Raw genomic sequence first — 20,056 nt, 5'->3', positions numbered from 1 at the left:
TCCTCCAAGCTCTCAGCCCAGAAGCTGTGCCAGGTTCTTCATATCTGCTTGTAGCCTCTCCTCAAAAAGTCCTTTGAAAAAGTGTTTCAATTCTTAAGCCTTTTTCGATGCTCTGTGGTATTAGTGGTATTTAATGAGTACTTTACTGAGCACTTGGGAGAGTACATTACAACAGAGTTGGTAGATACAGTTTCTGTCCCTAATATATTCTCTTCTGTAATACTGCCATGATGCTGTTCTCTGAAAGAGATTTTTTCCTTGGTTCTGTTGAGCGTAAGGTAAGGACACAGTAGACTGATTTAACAGAGTATTTGCATTCCATAGAAAAACATCCTGGATCTGCTGACTGTGTACTGTCTTTTAATTGAAATTGAAAGTTTCAGTTGGGCATGCTTAAAGTTTTGATTTTACCAGCAGCGTCTGATAGTTTACTGCTTCTTGTTTTGTTGTTGCAGTTACCAATTATAATAATGTGGTAGAAACAAATTCGGATTCAGATGATGAAGATAAACTACACATCGTGGAAGAAGAAAGTGTTACAGATGCAGCTGATTGTGATGCCAGTGTGCCAGAAGACGACTTGCCAACAGACCAGACAGTATTACCAGAAAGCAGTGAAAGAGATGGAAATGCCAACAGTTGCTGGGAAGAAGATGGTATGTTTTAATTTGAGAGTCCTGACAAACTCCAGTCAGGGCTCTTACTTGATTTCCTGGGGAAAAAACTGTTAAACAAGTATGTCCCTTAGGAAATAATGTAAAGTGCATTAATGGTTTTCAAGAACCATAAGGTTGACCAAAACAATACCTTTTAAAAAAAAAACTGTTAAAAACACAGTATAGTTAATGTAGTTAACACTCTTACCTTCCATGATCAAAAAGCAATGTAAATATGTACCAGTAGTAAAAGAGTAAAAATTTAAGCCATTAAATGTTAACATGTGTACAAAGTTTTTTAAAATTTCCCTCACCTCACTAAAAGCTTTGACACTCACCTAAAACCAGATACTTCAGTTTTTGTGAAGCGGGCTTGCTTACAGCACCTGAGCCTGATTTCAGTTTTTTCTGTTTGTATTCCTTCTTTCCCAAAATCTTTGCCCAAAGAGCCACCCGGTTTACTACATGCCAGGCTCCATTTCAGTGCTGCTTCCCAGGAGCCTACTCTGTTCAAGTATTTGAGATTTTAGGTCATGATATAGCATGCTGTATAAAAATTTTTTTTGGTGCTAGTGGTGGGTGGTGGGGAGGGGAAGAGGTGTAACGTCAATGCAAGATACAGCAGCTGGGTGTCATGTTGCCCGGCAGCTGTGCAGTGGGCCCACGTGTACTCCAGCGTATGCTGCTTGATAACATGCACAGCAAGACGTGAGAGCTCTGTAAGTAATGCTGGCTCTAAAATGCAGTGCTCAGGATAGAACATTGTAATAAGAGACAGCTGTACTAGTAAGAATGACCTGTATTTATCAGCTGCTAGAATGCACAAGGCACTGTACTCAACACTGGGAAGGAATACAAGAACAGTGATTCACACAGACCACGGTCTGCACAGGGCTCACGGTCTAGAGGGGTGGAGCATGGCGGACTCCTAGGGAAAGAATAATGTTGATGTCAGCTATTGAACAACCACAAGCCTAGCCATACATCACTGCTAGGAGGGAGTAGTCCTCAGACTCCTCATCGCTTCAGACATGGCTGTCCTGGGTCCAAAGGCCCCGGTAATGTCAGTGATCTCAATTTTGGCAAGGTAAGGTGGAGCTATTCCCCAAATATGTTGGGAGGGGAGGAGACCCTAGAGTCCCATTGCTGGGGGAGTTGTGGGATGCCTGGCTGCCCTTGCTTCTAAAAAAATAGAATTTAAAAGTTTTGCAGCTTGGTGGCAGCCTGGAATAGTGCAAAGAGCACGTGCGTGAGAGTCAGAAGACCTGGGAGCGAGATCCAGCTCTTCCGCTGGCCTGCTCTGTGACCTTGAGCAAATTACTTAACATCTTTGGGCCTTCATTCCGTCATCAGTAAACTAGGGATAAGCTAGATGTTGATCACTGGATGAGACAGGCGTTTTGCCCTGTTTCGTAATCTGGTATCTACCCTAATGCTTAGCACAATTTACGTGCTTTATAAATACCATAATTATTATTGTTATTATGACAATCTATTATGCCTTTAAAGTTACTTATTAAGATGAAATTTTGTCTGGTGAAAATCCTTATTTCCTTGTTTCCTGAAATTGGGCACGGGTGGAAAGCAGACAGATTTGTCTATGTACAACAGCAATATTTTATCGAATTAACATGACGTTTCTCAAAGTGATGTATTATTATCCCACATATCCACACACATCCTTGTGAAGCTTTGCTCAGACGAAAACACATTTTGAAGACATCAGTCCTTGCTCGGGGTAGTAATAAATGAAAGAAGGAAAGCACTACTGACATTTTTTTGTCCTTCCTTTGGAAGGACAGAAAAATGTTTGGATGAGGTCAGGCAGACATGTTTTGTTTTCTGGCTGATTACATCCTTGGGCGTGCCTCCTGATTGGCTCAGGAAGCCGCCCATCTGGGACCCAGTCAGCATTTAATCTTTTTTTTCTAGATGATTAGATGATTGATAAAACTCAAACTTTAAAGGTAAACAACTGAAGTATGTGTTCAGCATATTAGATATCTTAAACTAGAACAAGAATGAAAATCATTGCCAGTGCTGTTAAGTAATAAAAATGAAAGAGCCAAACTTTGGCTGACAGTACACAGTTTGATTACTGTTTAATAGCTTTCTATCATAAATCTAAGTTATTTAGGACGGGTCCTGTTTGGTGTTAGATTTGAGGTCATATGAGAAATATCTTCGTCTCCTTAGCCAAACCGTTGCTATTTGGCGAGTTGAAGTAGAGGCCATAGGGAGAGTGGGAGAAACATTTTTAAAATAGAGTGAGATGCCACCTCAAATGTTGGCCTGGTTGTGGGCATCTGAGTGTTCTCCATGGCACATGGAAACACCTGGCATGGAAGAATTGGGAATAAGGTGGGCCTTTAGGAGCAGCGGAAGGATTCATTCATTCAGTCATATTTACTGAGCTCTTTTACTGCGTGCAGAGCACTGTACTAAGCATGTGGGAGAGTACAATATAACAACAAACAGACACATTCCCTGCCCACAATGAGCTTAGAGTCTAGAGAGGGAGACAGACGTTAATATAAATAAATTACAGATATGTATATAAGTGCTGTGGGGCTGGGAGAGGGGGGATGAATAAAGGGAGCAAGTCAGGGCGATGCAGAAGGGAGTGGAAGAAGATGAAAGGAGGGTTTAGTCAGGAAAGGCCTCTTGGAGGAGATGTGCTTTCAGTAAAGCTTTGAAGGGTGGAAAAGAGCATCAAGCTCTACAGATAAAATCTGCAGCACGGCAGAGGAAGATCTTATTCTGCACCAGGTGGAAGGGAGAGTCAGCCTGCCATCCGGCTTCAGCCAAATTTGGATCCAAGGATAAAATCTCAGCAACAGTAGTGGCACCTTGGAACTCATGGGACAGCTATTTGCATCTGCATTCCACAGCCCTAGCCAGAGTCTCCACTAAAATGAAAATGAAAATTGAAGCATCAGAGCCAAACAGGAACCCTATAGTTAGAGAATCCTTCCTCCCTTAGATGGTTGCGTTATCCATTTATGCTTTCCCTAAGAACATCAGGAATTTGGGAGTGGTGCTGGGTGCAGGACAATTCATATGGGATTGTTCTTGCTCTAAACAACCCTGGGGACAGTTTCCACTTTGGCACTTGCTAATCTGAGTGAGTACAGTCAAGAGAAAAGGTGTTCAATATATCCATCATTAAGGGAGCCAGTAGGAAGCGTCTCAATTTCATCACTGATATAACTTTTTTTATGCTATTTAAGTGCTTACTCTGTGCCAGGCTAGAGTAGATACAAGTTAATCAGATTGGACACAGGCCATGTCCCACATGGGGCTCACAATCTTAACCTCCATTTTCCAGATTGAGTAACTGAGGCACAGAGAAGTTAAGCGACTTGCCCAAGGTCATACAGCAGACAAATGGCAAAGTGGGGATAATTTCAAGAGCATGGGAATGTGAATAATATTGGACTCAAGAGAGAGATTTGCACATGTTTTATTAAGACCAGATAGGTCAAGGAGATGGGGCAAATTCTGCTTAGGTTCCAAGAAGGGAATCATTCTGACAGTGAAAGTGAATGCACTGTAGGCTCCCCTGGCCATTGAATGACAACTCTCTCTTTAGTTCCTTTAACATTATATGTATATAGCCAAGGGATTGGTGATGTAAGCTGACTTTCTGTCATTGATCTGAAGGATGGCTGCACTATATCTGACCACTTCTGCTCCTTTTATTTTACAGACATGCCAAAAAAAAAGAAAAGAAATTGTAATAGGGCAACCCCAGCTCAGCTGAAATTAAGATTCAGAATACACATAAAGAAAAACTCAGGAATATAAATAGATTTGACAGCCATTTTAGCCAACAATCCAGTTAATCTTTAACATTTAAAATAGACATTTAAAAAATACTTGATTGAAATAACCAGAATACACTTCTTGAAATATGGATTTCACAAGGGAAATAAGATTTGCATTTTCGTGTTTAAGTGACCTTGAAGGTGCAATATTTATAGAGTACTATTTTTATCATTTGCATTTGTTTATATCTCAAAATTGTCTCTTTTCTTATGAAAACATGGATTTTTAAAAGATTTTAAAAGGAACAGTTAACTTTCTAGACATGTCAGGGTTGGAACCTTGCCACTAACTTATAAAGGATTCATGTGGTTCAGTCAATAACTCAAATGTCTGTGTCAGTTAAACCTCTTGAAAACTATTCACCTGATTTTTGAAACACCTGTTCAGAAGGTCTCCACATTTCAGTTAAAATAGCTAGAAATGAAAAGCAACTGATCAGATAATGCAGTGTACAGTAAAGGATGCTGATAGCAACAGCATGTGATAGTTCTATGGCTTTCTCTTTTTAGTTGCTCAAAAACACCAAAAAAAGAGTAGTCAAACTACTTTGACTAATTTGGATCTTTAAACACAATTTGTGACAGTTTATAGAGGCATAGAGGCATCACGGCTCATCATCCTAAAATCAGTCACTGTGCCATAAAGAATGAATAATGCTCAAGTCGAGATGGGTACTTCAAACAATAAATTACCTCAAGAAACTCTTGTCAGTTCATCTTCAGAGTTAAATGGAGTACATGCAACAGGGAAACAGCACCTGTCCATCCCAGACAACCATGAAGGCTGGTTGAACAATATATAAAGTTAACAGGTCCTCTCTGCTTCTGGTACTAATGTGACCAGTCCCCTTTGCTATTGTAAATGTTTTTCAGCTTTTTGCCATATACATGGTTCTGAGTCTGTTTTATTTCGCCTGGTTTCAGGCTACCAGATGTGCAGCAGATTGTACACATTTTTTGACTGTGACCTCTCCATTTGAATAAATGGCAGTGGCTGGTTCAAAGGAAAACTGGGGACCTGGATGAACCAAACAGCTTGGGAAATGAATGGAGTTTATCCTAAAGACTCTGGGAGGAACACATGGACGGTTTTCCATCGACAGATCAAAGTTTGAGGCATCAAAGTTAGAATTCAGTTCTAAATAGGCTTAAATGATGAGTATTATAGAAAGGCATTGAAGCCCTAGGAGAAGATGGTGCCCATTCAGTTCATTCAATTGTATTTATTGAGCGATTACTGTGTGCAGAGCCCCATACTAAGCGCTTGGAAAGTACACTACAGCAGTAGAGAGAGAATCCCTACCCACAAAGGGCATTTCTTCACACCTCGGCCACATGGTGAGTGTACCCTGGCGTGGTGAAGTTCTGGGCACATGTATTATTGTGACCTTCTACAAAGACAAGAAATTGCCATTGTCGGATTCTACACAACATGGATTTCGTTCATATCAGTAGCTCCCTGGACACAAATCCAGAAAAACTGCCTCTGACTGACAAAAGGAAATTTAGCAGCAGCAGTAGGGGCACAGTGCCACAGAAGACTGGAGAGGGACTTAGTAAATGGATGATTTTGACAGGGAGGCTGGCCATCATGGAATTCATCAGGGAAAACTGGAGCTTTGGGGCTGCTTAGGAAGTAATAACTTGTGGCAGTTTGGGTTTCAGGGTTATTTGCAGATTCTCCTCTATCCTATCCCCTGTAGAATCAGCCACAGTGCTCATTAAATGAATTATTTGAAAAGAAAAAAGGTTTGGTGTATTAATTTCAGAGTCACACGTCAAGGTTTTGCACCACATGGCCATTTCAGGCTTAGACTATGAGTTTGCAAATAATAAAGAGGTTGAAGCAATTTCAAGTCACCATCTAAGTGGAATAGTTTATAATATGAAATAAAAGTACCAATTAAGACTCTCAGATTTGCAGTCAGAATTATGGATTCGGCTGATTCTTCCAAGCTCATTCAGGTGTTGTGCTTTAATAGTACAATATCTTCACAAGTCTCTACTGCTTTACTTTAAAAGTTTGTAGCAGGTTCACTGTTCCCCTTGTTTAAACAAATGCCCAAGAGTAAAGTGGGTTCAGCAGCGTGGTATTCGTGCAGACCTATTGAAAGGGTAGTGTCAGCCTACTTTAAATTCCAGGTTCACATTTCTTCTGGATTTACCCGTTGAAAAAAAAGACTGTATAGAGGCCTTCTTTCAGACCTTTTTAGGGTAACAGTAACCTTTCACTTATTTATTATTTTCATTGTCATCATCTCCATTTAAAAAAGGTGTGTTGAAGTAGAAGTCTTTCTCATTACCAGTTGCATTTACATTGGAATTTAGACAAAGTATTCCTTTGGAGAGTTCCCATTCAGTGTGCATTCATATTAGATCAGCTATAATGTGTTTGGCATTAACACAGTCATGCAGAAAAAAATTCTCACATGCTTGCCGACTGTACTTCTCATGTGTTCTGCACTTTCTGAACTGAAAGTTTGGCCAGAAAAATGAGGGGATGCAGGAGGGATGAGGGGGCTGGGAACTGCTGATACATGTTTACCCATGATTTAGCTCAGGAAAGGTGCTTGGAGCTGACAACACTGGCTTCAGGCAAGAAGGCACGTACAAGCTACAAGACACCTTGTGAATTTTTTAGTAGCCTTGATGTTCTCAGCCCCAAATAAATGCCCAAGCTTTCTAACAGATGATTCCTTTTAGTCTCCCTACCTCACTTCTCTTCCTTCCTGCCTATTTCTCTCATAATGGAAGAAACAAAACTGTCAGCCCTCAATTATCTGTGGTAATTAAAGGACAAGAATGGACCAAATGAATGAAATCTTAATCCAAACCAAAAGTCTCATTTTGGCCTTTAGCATCCACCTCATCTCTTACCTGAATTAAGTAGTAAAAACTGGAGATTTGTGTTTGATCTGCAAGAAAAGCCTAACTAATACACAAACTGAATAATTATCCCTAAATATTCAAAAGCTGTGTGGTATAGTTTCCAAATAGTCACACCCTTATTGAATTCTTTTTAACATTTCTGTTGGACACGGAAAGGAGAACTCTGCATAGGCCAAATCCAGCCCTCTTTCACTCCCCTGCCACTTCCAGTACCTGAGGGACCTGGGGAGAATCAAACCAACCTGGATATGAGCCAAGCTCAACAGCCTTCCCTTCCACCTCCTGCCTGCCCAGGCTGGGCCAAGCAGCAACAGGGAATAGAATCAATTAATCAGTGATATTTATTGAGTGCCTATTATGCTTACCATGCTGAACTAAGCAACTGGGACAATACTTGAAAGAGACTAAATGCATATATAAACCTACCTCTTCCTTGCATTCTCTCCTACTAAGCACTTATTAAGAGAAAAAGCTAGAGTGAAGAAGATAATTTAACTCTGACTCTATCTTTCCCCAGAATGCCAAAACTGTCCTAGCCAAAATGGGAATGCACTACTGTTTGGGCCAGCAGGACTGCCCGTTGGTCATTCAGGTGCCTATATGTCCAGCCAGGCGGGTCAGTCTTTGAAAGTTAGGGGTTTGTATGTTACGGAGTTCAGTGGCCTGAACTGGACTGTTAGGCTTGGGCTTCCTCTGGTTGGGTCCCATGCAGTAAACTTGTGGGAAGCTAAGGAAAAAAAAAAACAGCCTTCCACAGCATAGAGGGTAGAAATTTGCACTGAGCTCAGAGAATATCAGCAGCTACAAAACAGCTTTTTCAACATTTCACCTGATATCTAAATTGCCGTCAGTTTGCTATTCACAGGGTTGATCTGAAAATTTTCCAAAGGAGGTGGGGAATCTTTTTCCTTCTATCAATTCGGACAGTGCCTAAGCATCCCCATAGTCCCGTAGGTTGTAGTTAAACACTATTTGTCCAACTAGTGATCACTGTGGCAATGAAGGCTCTAAATAAACCCCTAAAGTCACTTAATGCACTTGAAGAAACACGTTTTAATTCAGTGCCAAAAAGGTTTCACTTGATTAGTTCTCTCCTGTTTCTCAATTCAATAATCAAACTTAACTGAAACCCAAATCAAGATTTTTTGACTGACATGTTTAATGGACTTTGATTGGGATGCAGATGACTGCACTGTGTTACAGTATGACTTTGTAAGTACTTTGGCAGTAATTAATGCTGGGTACTGTGCCACTAAAACAGAGCCGATTTTCTTTTTAACTCATTCATGTCTTTCAGGTGTTAGAATTTTCCAGCAAATTAATTATAAGAACACAGAAACTGTCCCCGGAATGAGATCTTTTGCTAATTCCCAAATTCCCTGCATGGAAATATGTTCAGTTATCTGTACAGTTCTTTCTCTCATTAAAAAAAATTGATTTGTCAGAGGTGTTTGTGTCAATAAGACAATGTTGTTAATTTCCATATAAAGCTACATCATTTCAAGGCTCTCTGTGACAAAGGGCCTTGTGTTAGAGGAAATACATTTCTAAATTTAAATATGCCATCACATACTGATAGGACTCTATGGAAAATCACTTTAAAAAGCCAAATGATGGAAGCACAAACCTGCAGGATACTATTTTTAATCCTTCCTTTTTTGTAATATGTTTTTCAACAGGAAAGGAAGCAAAAGAAATCCTGGGGCCTGAAGCTCAAGCAGATGAAGCTGGACGTACAGGTACCAATATTATTAATTCTCTTGGCATTTTCCATTAACTCTATACCAGTTTGGGAAGTGAGAGTCCTCTGCATTGCTGAGGAGCATTTTAATAAGTCCTGTTTTATCCCTCATCCTTCTCATTATTATCATCGAGTGATATGTGTAGAAGCATACCGGAGTTTAGGTAACCCTTCATTACCTAGCTTTATTCAAGATGGAGGTACGGTCAATAATTGAAATTCACAGATGATTCAAAAATTTCACTTGAACAAATTCCACTTCCTCTCCTACCAAACCTTTTACTAGATGTAAAACAGATTGAGTTTTACTCTTCCTTCCTGCCCCTGCCACCATGCTGGTGGATGTGCTAATGAACAGTCGAAAGGTCCCAACTGTATTTGTATTTCAAACATCAATTTGAGTAATTGCACCAAAATGAAATTTTTTAGTATTTTCCTTAAAGTTCATCATTCCTAGTTGTATTTCACAATTAATTTTTAAGTAGTAATTCAATATTCAGGGTATGGTGAAGAACTCTATAATTATAAATTCAATGATGGTACTGTACTGAAAGTGAGAATTAGCTCTTGGGATAATACTAATTTAAAAAGTAATTGTGGTATTTGTTAAGTGCTTATTATGTGTCAAGAACTATACTAAGCACTTGATTAGATGTGAGAGAATCAGGTTGGACCCAGCCCCTCTCCCACATAAGGCTCACAGTCTAAATAGGAGGAAAAACAGATATTTAATCCCCATTTTACAGGTGAGGAAAGTGAGGTATAGAGAAGTTAAGTGGTTTGTCCAAAGTCCCACAGTAGGCAAGTGGCAGAACCAGGGTGAGAACCCACATCTCCTGACTTCTAAGTCCAAGGTCTTTCCACTAGGCCCTGCTCCTTCTCTTATACAATGGTTATAAAAAGGATTTTCACCGGGAATAGAGACCCAAGCAATCTCATGCAACAGTCTTTGTTTTACTCATTAATTTCTGTCCTGATCGATCCCCTACCTCTTTGGCTACTCCTCAGTGTCTTTTTTGCTAGCTTCTCTAACTATGGGCATCTCTTAAAGATCTGTTTTGGGTTCCCTTTTCTTTTTTCTCTATATTTCTCCCTAAGGTAGCTTCAGCCACCTTCTCAATGCAGATGAGTCCCAAATGTACCTTGTTAGCCTGGACCTCTTACTTCCTCCGCAATCACATACTTATCTTGCTTCTGGAAAATCGCCACCTGGATACCCGTGCTGGCACTTCAAACTCAAAATTTAAAACTGAACTCCTCTTTCTTTTCAAATCCACTTCTCCACCTAACTTTTCCAGGACAGTCAACACTGCCACAATCCTTTCTGTCTTAGAAACTTACAACCTTGGTATTGTGCTTGACTCCTCACTGTCTTTCAACTCTCACATTCAGTGAGTTGCTAAATTTTTCTTCCATCACGTTTTTCAGATTCTCCTCTTCCATGCCATCAAAATGGCTGCCAGACCGTTGCAGACCCTTATTATATCTTGGCTAGTATACTGGGTCAGCTTCCTCATTTGTCTCCCTCCTCCAGTCTCTCCCCTCTCCAATCCATACATTATTCTACTGGCTGTATCATTAATCTGAAATGTCATTTGCCACATTTCCTCACCCTTTTTAAACCTCCAATTCCTCTTTGCTTCATGCAGAAAGTGTTGACCATTTGCTGCAAAGCTCATCAGCTCTTTTTTGCCCTTCCCCATCTGCTCTCTGCTCTCGTCTCTCACTGTACCCCAGCTTGCACTCTTTTTCCTGCCAAGTTAAACTTCTCACTGAGCCTTGCTCTCAGCTCTTACTTCCAACTCATTGATCACACATTTTCTCCTGCTTGGAACTCCCTGCCCCTTCAAATTCACCAGACCATATTTCTTCCCATCTTGAAAGCCCTTCTTAAATCCCACCTCCTTCATAAGGCCTTCCACAATTAAGTTTCTTCTCCCCAGGTCATAGTCTCCCAACTACCATCCCATCCCGTATACATGCACACAGAAGAACTGTGGGTGACTGTATGTGCTATCCTCTTCTTTAATCACTTTATTCATTTATCTTTCTTTCCATTCTTATAATCTCTCTTCTCTTAGATTGTAGTTATCTCCTGGAGGGCAAAGACTGTGTCTTTTACCTTTATTGTACTCTCCCACGAGCTTAGTACAGCATTCCACGTTCTCAGTAAACACTATTGATGAATCAATTTGCCATTTTTTCCCAATTCACAACAAATGAAGATGTTGAACACGATGGCAATTTAGTAGGCCTACAGAAGAAATTCTAAGAAATACATGTCATGCAATGAGTGTAACCTGCATGAATAATGTATTCAAGCAAATACTTGCTCACAAATATTTGCTATGCTACAGATTATGTAAAACATTTAAACTGGTTGTTATTATTGCAACCTGAATTTCAATGAGAAACAAATGCAGGTTGTTTAGTACTGTTTTTGTTGAGGTTAAACCTTGTTGATGGAGAAATGCAGTTTTCAGAGCTGCAACCCACTGTTTGCCCTTGGAATCAAGGGTTGATGAGCAAGCCCCTCCCATGGCCCGATTGTCTGGCATTTCAGTGGCGAGCTTCCTCTGCACTGTCAAATTGGATTGAGTGTTCAGCACTCTACAGACCATAAATAATCCATTGAAATCAGACCTATAGGCAGCAGAAATTCATCCTTGTGGGGCCCAAGGACCTGTAGATATCAAAAGAAGATCAAGCTCTTCCAAGATCAGAGATCAGCCACACCTCTCCACTCTAGGGTTGGTTCCTGAAAGTCTTCATGGCTGACAAAACTAAAGTTGGCTTAAGTAGTAACAGTAATAACATTTGTTGAGTACCTGCTTTGGGCAGTGCACTGTATCAGGCACTTGGGAGGTACAGAATAGCAAAGTGACATGTTCCCTGTCTACAGGTTAAATGTAGAAGACTCCTATGGGATTTGTGGATTTAGGGTTTCTGCAGCTACAGGCAGACATATTGAGTAGGCTCATTTTTCTCAGTGTTTTTTTCTCTGAACTCTTTCAGTAGTAGGAAGTGAATGGAATGAGGCTCACTGGGTGTAATACACTGTACTCAGCACTTAGGAAAGCACACCACAAGCAAGGGCACTCTCCTTGCCCATGATGAGCTTTTGCTCTAACTGGAGAGGTGGATGTAAAATATTTATAAATAGAATGATCCAAATAAATTATTGATTGTACAGTTGATCATACATATATATACAAGTGCAGAGGAAGGACAAAATGAAACACACAAGCACTAGAGCTGACTGCCAGAAAAGTGATATGACTTGGGAGATGCATTAAGGAGGGAAGGTGGTTGTGAACTCATTCACACCAAAATGCCTCCCTGTTCCCATGCTGACAGCACAACTCTGTGAACTTTTCCAAAGGCATCATTCCTTGTCCTCTTCACAATCTGCTTAACTCACTTTTAGCGTAGAGCTCCTGAAATTGGGAGAAAAATGCACTGCGACTGGATCAGCATTACACTAAGCACAGTGTGATTGACGCTCCAAGGTAGTTAGTGAAAGGGGTGGATTCGCAGAAATTTCAGGCATGGCTGATGTGCGGCCTCAGAAATATTCTAAGAGCATGGACTTGGGAGTCAGAATGTCCTGTGTACTAATCCAGGCTCTGCCACTTGTCTGCTGTGTGACCTTGGGCAAGTTGCTTCACTTTTCTGGGCCTCAGTTACCTCATCTGTAAAATGGGGATTAAGACTGTGAGCCCCATGTAGGACAGGGACTGTGTCCAACCTGATTGGCTTGTATTCACCCCAGCGCTTTGTACAGTGCCTTGCATATAGTAAGGGCTTAACAAATATCATAATCATTATTATTATTATTATTGTTATTATTCTAACTAGTTTAGGCCTGAATTCCCTCTCTCTGCTCATGAGTTCACTACTTAGCCTATAATAATAATAATAATGTTGGTATTTGTTAAGCGCTTACTATGTGCCGAGCACTGTTCTAAGCGCTGGGGTAGACATAGGGGAATCAGGTTGTCCCATGTGGGGCTCACAATCTTAATCCCCATTTTACAGATGAGGGAACTCAGGCACAGAGAAGTTAAGTGACTTGCCCACAGTCACACAGCTGACAAGTGGCAGAGCTGGGATTCGAACTCATGAACCCTGACTCCAAAGCCCGCGCTCTTTCCACTGCGCCACGCTGAGCCTATAGAGTCGTGAAGCTTTTTACTGTGGGACAGACTGGCAGTTCCAAGAAATAAAATAATCCTCTGCTTCCCCAATTGTTCCTTTTTACTAAACTTACACTAGTCATTTTCAAAAAGCCCAACTGCAGTGATATGATAAGGAAAGAGGGAGTCCTGAAACTTCCCTTTATTTTTATTATGGTGGTATTTATGGAATGCTTATTTGTCGAACACTGTTCTAAGCATGGGGATAGATACAAGTAGATCAAGTTGGACCCAGTCCCTGTCCCACATGGAGGTCATGGTCTAAGTGGGATGGCGAGCAGGTATTTCACAGATGGGGAAACTGAGGCACAAAGAAGTTAAGTGACTAGTCCAAGGTCACACAGAAGGCAATTGGCACAGCTGGGACTAGAACCCAGGTCCTCTGACTTCCAGGCCTGTGCTCTTTCTACTACTAATAATAATAATGTTGGTATTTGTTAAGCGCTTACTAGGTGCCAAGCACTGTTCTAAGCGCTGGGGTAGACATAGGGGAATCAGGTTGTCCCACATGGGGCTCACAGTCTTAATCCCCATTTTACAGATGAGGTAACTGAGGCCCAGAGAAGTTAAGTGACTTGCCCACAGTCACACAGCTGACAAGTGGCCGAGCGGGGATTCGAACTCATGACCTCTGACTCCAAAGCCCGTGCTCTTTCCACTGAGCCACACTGCTTCCCTTTAACAAATAATGATTCGAGGCAGAATAAGAAGTTAGTTGAATTTTTGTGTCAAATATACTTTTCAGTTTATAATCTCCACCCTGTAATTTCCAGCTGAGCCTGAATTTTGACATCTTTAATAGACAGCCAAACTAAATATATGCCTTGGGACATTTACCCCAAGTCAAAATGGTTAGGTTTGCCTTTTCTTGCTTCTACATATAAATTTGCATGTGCACAATCCTGCATAGTGCTAATTTATTTTTCAAGAAAAGGCTGACTTTAAAAAAGTTGTTTATCCCTCTAGACTTTAAGCTCATTATGAGTGGTGAACGTGTCTGCTAGTTCTGCTGTATTGTACTCTCCCAACTGTTTAGAACAGTGCTCTGCTCATAGTAAGCTCTTAATACCATTGACTGATTGATTCTGTGATACATCTGAGCCTCCTTATTGAGGTAGCAGCAAGATTTCTGATGTCTTTAGAGCCAAGTGCAGTAACTGGAGGTTCAAAAATGAAGCCATGGAAAAGAGAGAAAATTATGACCTCGTTTCTGTTGCTTAACAGACTCTGCAGGTTTTTTCACACCAGCCAACTCGGAGGGGTGTCCTGTTACCTTTGCTGCTACAGCAATATTGTAGCCAATGGCACGGTTGAGCAAAAATGCCTGTTATCATATAAATCTGTTAGCAAATGCCATCCTCTCCCCTGCTCAGGAGTGATTTTGATACTTGATGAGGCCTCACCTCGAATTCACCGAGGCTTCTTGCTGTTCTATTTTCTATAAGTAAGAAGTGAGCCACAGGCAGCCTGGGATCCATTCTAGAACATTTACAGTTTGGTAACTGCATGAACAGGCTACTCCAATGTGGGTGATTACCAACCAGAGGAAAATTGAAGTAGTATTATTTTTAAAATCCAGTATCGACTGTCAGTTCCTCCTCCACCATTTCTGAATGACTCTTCCCATCTACCTTTTGGATTCCAGTCAAGTAGCTCCTGCCGCAGATTTCACAATTATACGTGATATTTCAGGGGAAGAAATATCTGTTGTCAAAGATCCGAACACTTTCCTGTGGAGGAAAAGGGAGAGACAGTACCAGTTGACTACTATTTCCCTGATACTGAATCCTCTCATCCTCCTTAAGAAAACACAATCCAGCTGTTCAAATCATTTATTATTAAATAGCCAGGCGCCTGAATTCCAGGCCTGTGTGAACCCGTAATTAATCGTATTCAGAACATGCTAAACACAACCAAGGAGTGGGAAGTGATCTTTTAGATGCGGATTATTTTCTAGGCTGTCATTAATTCATTGTGAAATAGGCAACTCATTCAGAACTACTCCTGCATCTTGTGTTTTCGAAACTAGGAGGAATACGGTGGATAGTACTTCCCCAACCCTAAGAGGAGGGGAAAGGGGAATCCAGGGCAATTAGCCTGCTGTGGCACTCCATCTGTTACAAGGGGTTAGGGTGGGGAGGGAGAGGCAGAGAGGGAAGAGGAAGCCCATAAATACCTCATAACCACCTTCCCATCTGCATTATTCAGAGATGGGATTTCTAAGAGAACACACTTCTGCTGCTACGTCTCCAACCCACCCAGTCTAGTCCAGACAGCCTTCAGCTCAAAACTCCAGGATCCCCCTGTTCCCTCCCTCCAAACCCTGGAAGCTTTCCAGGAGGGATGGGCCTTTAAGGTTTTGAAGATTGGCACCATTCTGACTGTCTCCAGTAGGGATAGGGAAGCAGCAGCTCAAGGCCTCAGCCAATCCTAGTCCATGCTTCCAAGTGCAGAAAGAGGAGGTGAAAGAAGGAAGTCCCAAAAAACGGTGCAAACCCGTTCCTATTGTTCCTACGAGTGGTACAGGTGTGTGGAGACCCTGACCTGGGAGGGAAGGGGGTCCCCCAGAGAGCAGGCCCTGTGGCCACTGTTCCTCCTCCTGTTCCCTTTGGTCTTGTCTAGGCCCAGTCCCACAGGATAAGGATAAGGAAATTCTAACAGATTTATTTCAAAGAGCTCTAATCCTTATAATGAAATTGCTGCTTATGGTGTGTATTTGGCTTTGAGTTTCGGGTAATGCTGCCTCCAAGTTATAGAGGGATCCTGTATCTTAGAAAGTTTCTTTTCATTGAAGAAAATTAGGTTAACACATAGTGGTGAAATTGCTTTTATAACATTTGCATTTTACTTTTAGTAAAAGATGATGAATGCGACTCAGATGCAGAAAATGAACAAAACCATGATCCTAATGTTGAAGAATTCCTGCAACAAGAAGATACAGCTGTTATTTATCCTGAAGCACCTGAAGAGGACCAGAGACAAGGCACGCCAGAAGCTAGTGGTCATGATGAAAATGGTAAATGATTCTTCTCTACATAGGCTAAAGGAAATGATTCACATCGCTGAACTGCACCCTGCCTGTTGACTATAGAGAGCAGTATTAGGATACCACAGATATATGTACCTTTTTGTTGTTTTTTATGGTACTTGTTAAATGCTTTCTGTGTGCCAGGAACTGTTCTAAGCACTGACATAGTTACAAGATAATCAGGTTGGACGTGGTCACGTTTTCACCCTTCAGGGCCAGTTGTCATGTTAAGTTGTCATATGAGGTGATACACCCTGAAATCGTCAAAGAGGCATCCATGCCCCAAATACTGGAAAATGTCAGGAAGCACTAATGTTCTTGCCAACGCAAATGAAGAATCGATGCAGTGGGGTCAAAGATCCTGAAACCTCAAGATCTAAAAGAAACCATCCTATCACTGGACCATTTTATATGATTCCCAGCCCTAATCTCCGTTAACTGTTAACTCTGTTAATTTGTGTCAGGGCAAATTCTTGGGAAACGAAGAAATACCAAAGCTTCACGGATGGGCGTTAATGGACGCAAAATCCTTATACTGTAGCCCAGACTGAGAAAGATAGAATATTTGTATGGCACTTCCTTCTCCAGTCCCCTTTAAATGTGATGTTTCCCTATCAATCCACCAAGAGAAAGAAGTGAAGATAAAGGCCCAGTTCTCAATTTTCCCATTACCTTGGGGCTTGTGCAGGCTGACTTGCCCTGGCTTAACCTCCTCTCAAAATATTAGATGCTGTAAACATCCTCAAGGACTTTACATCATCTTTGGCTTTGTAATTAAGATGCTGTTAGCATAACCTGCATAAATTGACCTATCAGAAATGTCCTGGTTGCCAAGATGACAGAATGGGTGCTGACTGTACAAGTACCTTCAATTCCCTGAGGCAGGACCAGGACCAAAAGGCCTAAAGAATAATTTGTCCTCATCTCTTGTAATCATCAAACATAGGTATAAATTGAGGTGACACTCTAAGAACCTGCCTGATCAGCGGTAAGTGCTCACTGCAATAATCTCAGAAGGACCTTTTTCAAGTAGAGCCACAAGCAACCTACATGCTCCCTTTTGCAGCTTAATACTGCAAAGATAAAATTGCCTGGCATCTGCCCTGTGGCAACTATGTCCCTGTATAATGTTACCCAAAGCTTTCTCTCAAATACCGGTCTTTGCCTACGTCCTGGGAGCCTTTGACTAAATGGGATTTAGTGGTCACTCACTGAGAGCATCACGGACCAGTGAAGGTCCAGGTTCAGTTACCTACCAGCCATCTTCTGGCTGGTGGCAGACGTTGGGGCCCTGGGGTTTTAGCATGCATCTGGCCTGGACATGGTGGTAATGGAAAGAAGGGAAGGCCTTGTCCGCCTCAACCCATGCAAACAGTTGAAGGCAAAGTTCCCCACCAATTCCTCTCTCCAACCAGTGAGTAACACTCTCTGGATCGGAGATTCCTTAAAGCACTGATTTTTGTCCATGGCGCTGTACAGTACCACTGTACCAGTAGATGCCCAGCCACATGAAAAGCTTTCTTAGATTAACTCCTACTCCCCTATACCCCCCCACCACCACACCCCCCTCCCACTTGAGCATTAGTCTATATGTCTGCAAATCTGAAATTGCTTATGTATAAAAGTGCTTTTCTGACATTCTGTTCTCCTGCTTTCCTAGAAGCCTGAAAATTTCTTAAAAGCTGGAACCCCATTTCTCATTTCCTTTGAGGCCTTCCACCATATCTAGGCAGTGCTATGCACAAATCAGACACTCAGTAAATGCTGCTAATGATTAAAATGATGACCACTCATCTCCTCTGCCACTCCCTCCACCTTCACGACACTGAGTTCTTTGTTCATCCTCAAAAATCTGGCTCCCATCAGCACAATTAACTAGAAGTAGTGATCAGCCCATGAGGTCATTATTGAATAAGAAGTAGTTTCTTATTCACCAAGTTAGCACATCATTCCTCTCTATCTAACTGTTCCCACAGCAAAGAGGAAAATAAGTAGATTGTCCCGAGGGAAATGCTGATTTTCTTTTTTCTCTGTTTCCTTCCCCTTGATGTGAGAGAGGAAATGAGGAAACCAAGGAAAATGGAGCTAAACTTATATAGGCCATTCCAGGCAAACAGCCATAAATGCTATAGAACGGTTTCCTCTCAAGTGCCAGGAGGATAAGTCTTTGAAAATCTGTGGAATAAGCAGCAGTTGCAATGGAAATGATTGACTTAGGCCAATCCTATTTAATTATGGTACTTCTTAAGCACCTATTATGTGCCAGGCACTATTCTAAGTGCTGGGATAAGATAGAAGACAATCAGGTTGGACCCAGTCCCTGTTCTACATGGGGCTCACAGCCTAAATAGGAGGGAGTAGGATTTAATCCCCATTTTACATATGAGGTATATGAAGCACAGAGAAGTTCAGCGATTTGCCCATGGTCACAACATAGGAGGCACGTGATGGATCCGGATTAGAATCCAGGTATCTTCTGACTCCTAGGCCATACTGTTAAATCTGATTAATGTGGCATTGGCATTTGTCAGCTGTGTGACTTTGGGCAAGTCACTTAACTCCTCTGCGCCTCAGTTACCTCATCTGTAAAATGAGGCTGAAAACTGTGAGCCCCATATGGGACAACCTGATCACCTTGTATCCCCCCAGCGCTTAGAACAGTGCTTTGCATATAGTAAGCGCTTAACAAATACCACCATTATTATTATTTGAGAAACAGCACGGCCTAGTGCCAAGTGCATGAACCTAAGAGTCAGAGGTCATTGGTTCCAATTCCAGCTCTGCCACTGGCTTGCTGTGTGACCTTGGGCAAAGTCACTTAACTTCTCCATGCCTCGGTTTCTGTTAGCCCTCATACTTAGACTGTGGGCCCCTTATGGGACAGGGATTGTGTCTGACCTGATTATCATTTAACTACCCCAGTACAGCGCTTGGCACATGGTAAACACTTAACAAATACCTGATTATTTTTATTGTTATTCACGGTGTGCTTCACTGACACCTCCCACCCCAATTCATTCCTGCAGTTAGAGATCTTTAACCATGAATTTGCCACCTTACCTGGAGAGCAGTGTGATAGAAACTAAAAACCGGCTCAGGAAAGCCACAGCTGTTTTTAGGCCTTCAGTGGAACATTTCCTTTAATAAAGGGTCTTTAAAGAAGGGATGTTACCAACAAGAGAGGAAATATGATTTTGCATAACAGAGGGCTTTGGGCTTGGTTGAGGTTTGGGTGAGAGGGAAGTTTGGGAAATTCCCTCTCCATAGGTCCAGCCTCCCTGGGTCCAGCCTAGTGTTTTATCTACACCCACATGGTGTGTAAGCATCTGGGCTATCAGCTGCTGTCCGCTTCAAGAGGAAGTGTGGAAAAATACATTTTTAGGCAGTGACTGTATCTGAGCAGAAGCTAAGGTTCCTAGTTTACAATTAGGGATAAGCTTTGGCTCTGGTTCAGTGAGGTGAAAAAACAAATGGAGCATCATTATCATCAAGGGTATTTATTGAGCACTTACTATGTTCAGAGCACTGTTGTAAATGCTTGTGAGAGTCAGGTACAACAGAGTTGGCTGATTATCATAATGAATTGCCAACATTTTTTTAATTTTAAAATATCAGTGACCATTAGTAGTGGAACAAACCTACCGACCTTAGTGCAGAGTCTCAGCTCTGGCCCTCAGGCTCTTCAGTGGCTTCAAGAGCACTCGAGGAAGAGGGGAAGT

General features: G+C 41.6%; 1 protein-coding gene across 3 annotated transcripts in view; it reads left to right on the top strand.

Moving 5' to 3' along the window:
- Positions 1-20,056, top strand: part of ZEB1 (zinc finger E-box binding homeobox 1) — a 162,074-nt gene that overhangs the window by 121,267 nt on the left and 20,751 nt on the right. For all 3 annotated transcript variants that reach the window (XM_029077556.2, XM_029077558.2, XM_029077557.2), the window contains 3 exons: positions 456-656; positions 9,052-9,111; positions 16,164-16,325. In XM_029077556.2, the coding sequence (XP_028933389.1) occupies positions 456-656; positions 9,052-9,111; positions 16,164-16,325 (423 nt within the window). The remainder of the gene's footprint in view (positions 1-455; positions 657-9,051; positions 9,112-16,163; positions 16,326-20,056) is intronic.

Source organism: Ornithorhynchus anatinus, chromosome 13, assembly GCF_004115215.2.
Source record: "Ornithorhynchus anatinus isolate Pmale09 chromosome 13, mOrnAna1.pri.v4, whole genome shotgun sequence".
In the NCBI taxonomy this organism is placed as follows: domain Eukaryota; kingdom Metazoa; phylum Chordata; class Mammalia; order Monotremata; family Ornithorhynchidae; genus Ornithorhynchus; species Ornithorhynchus anatinus.
This window is presented reverse-complemented; position numbering and strand designations above follow the sequence as displayed.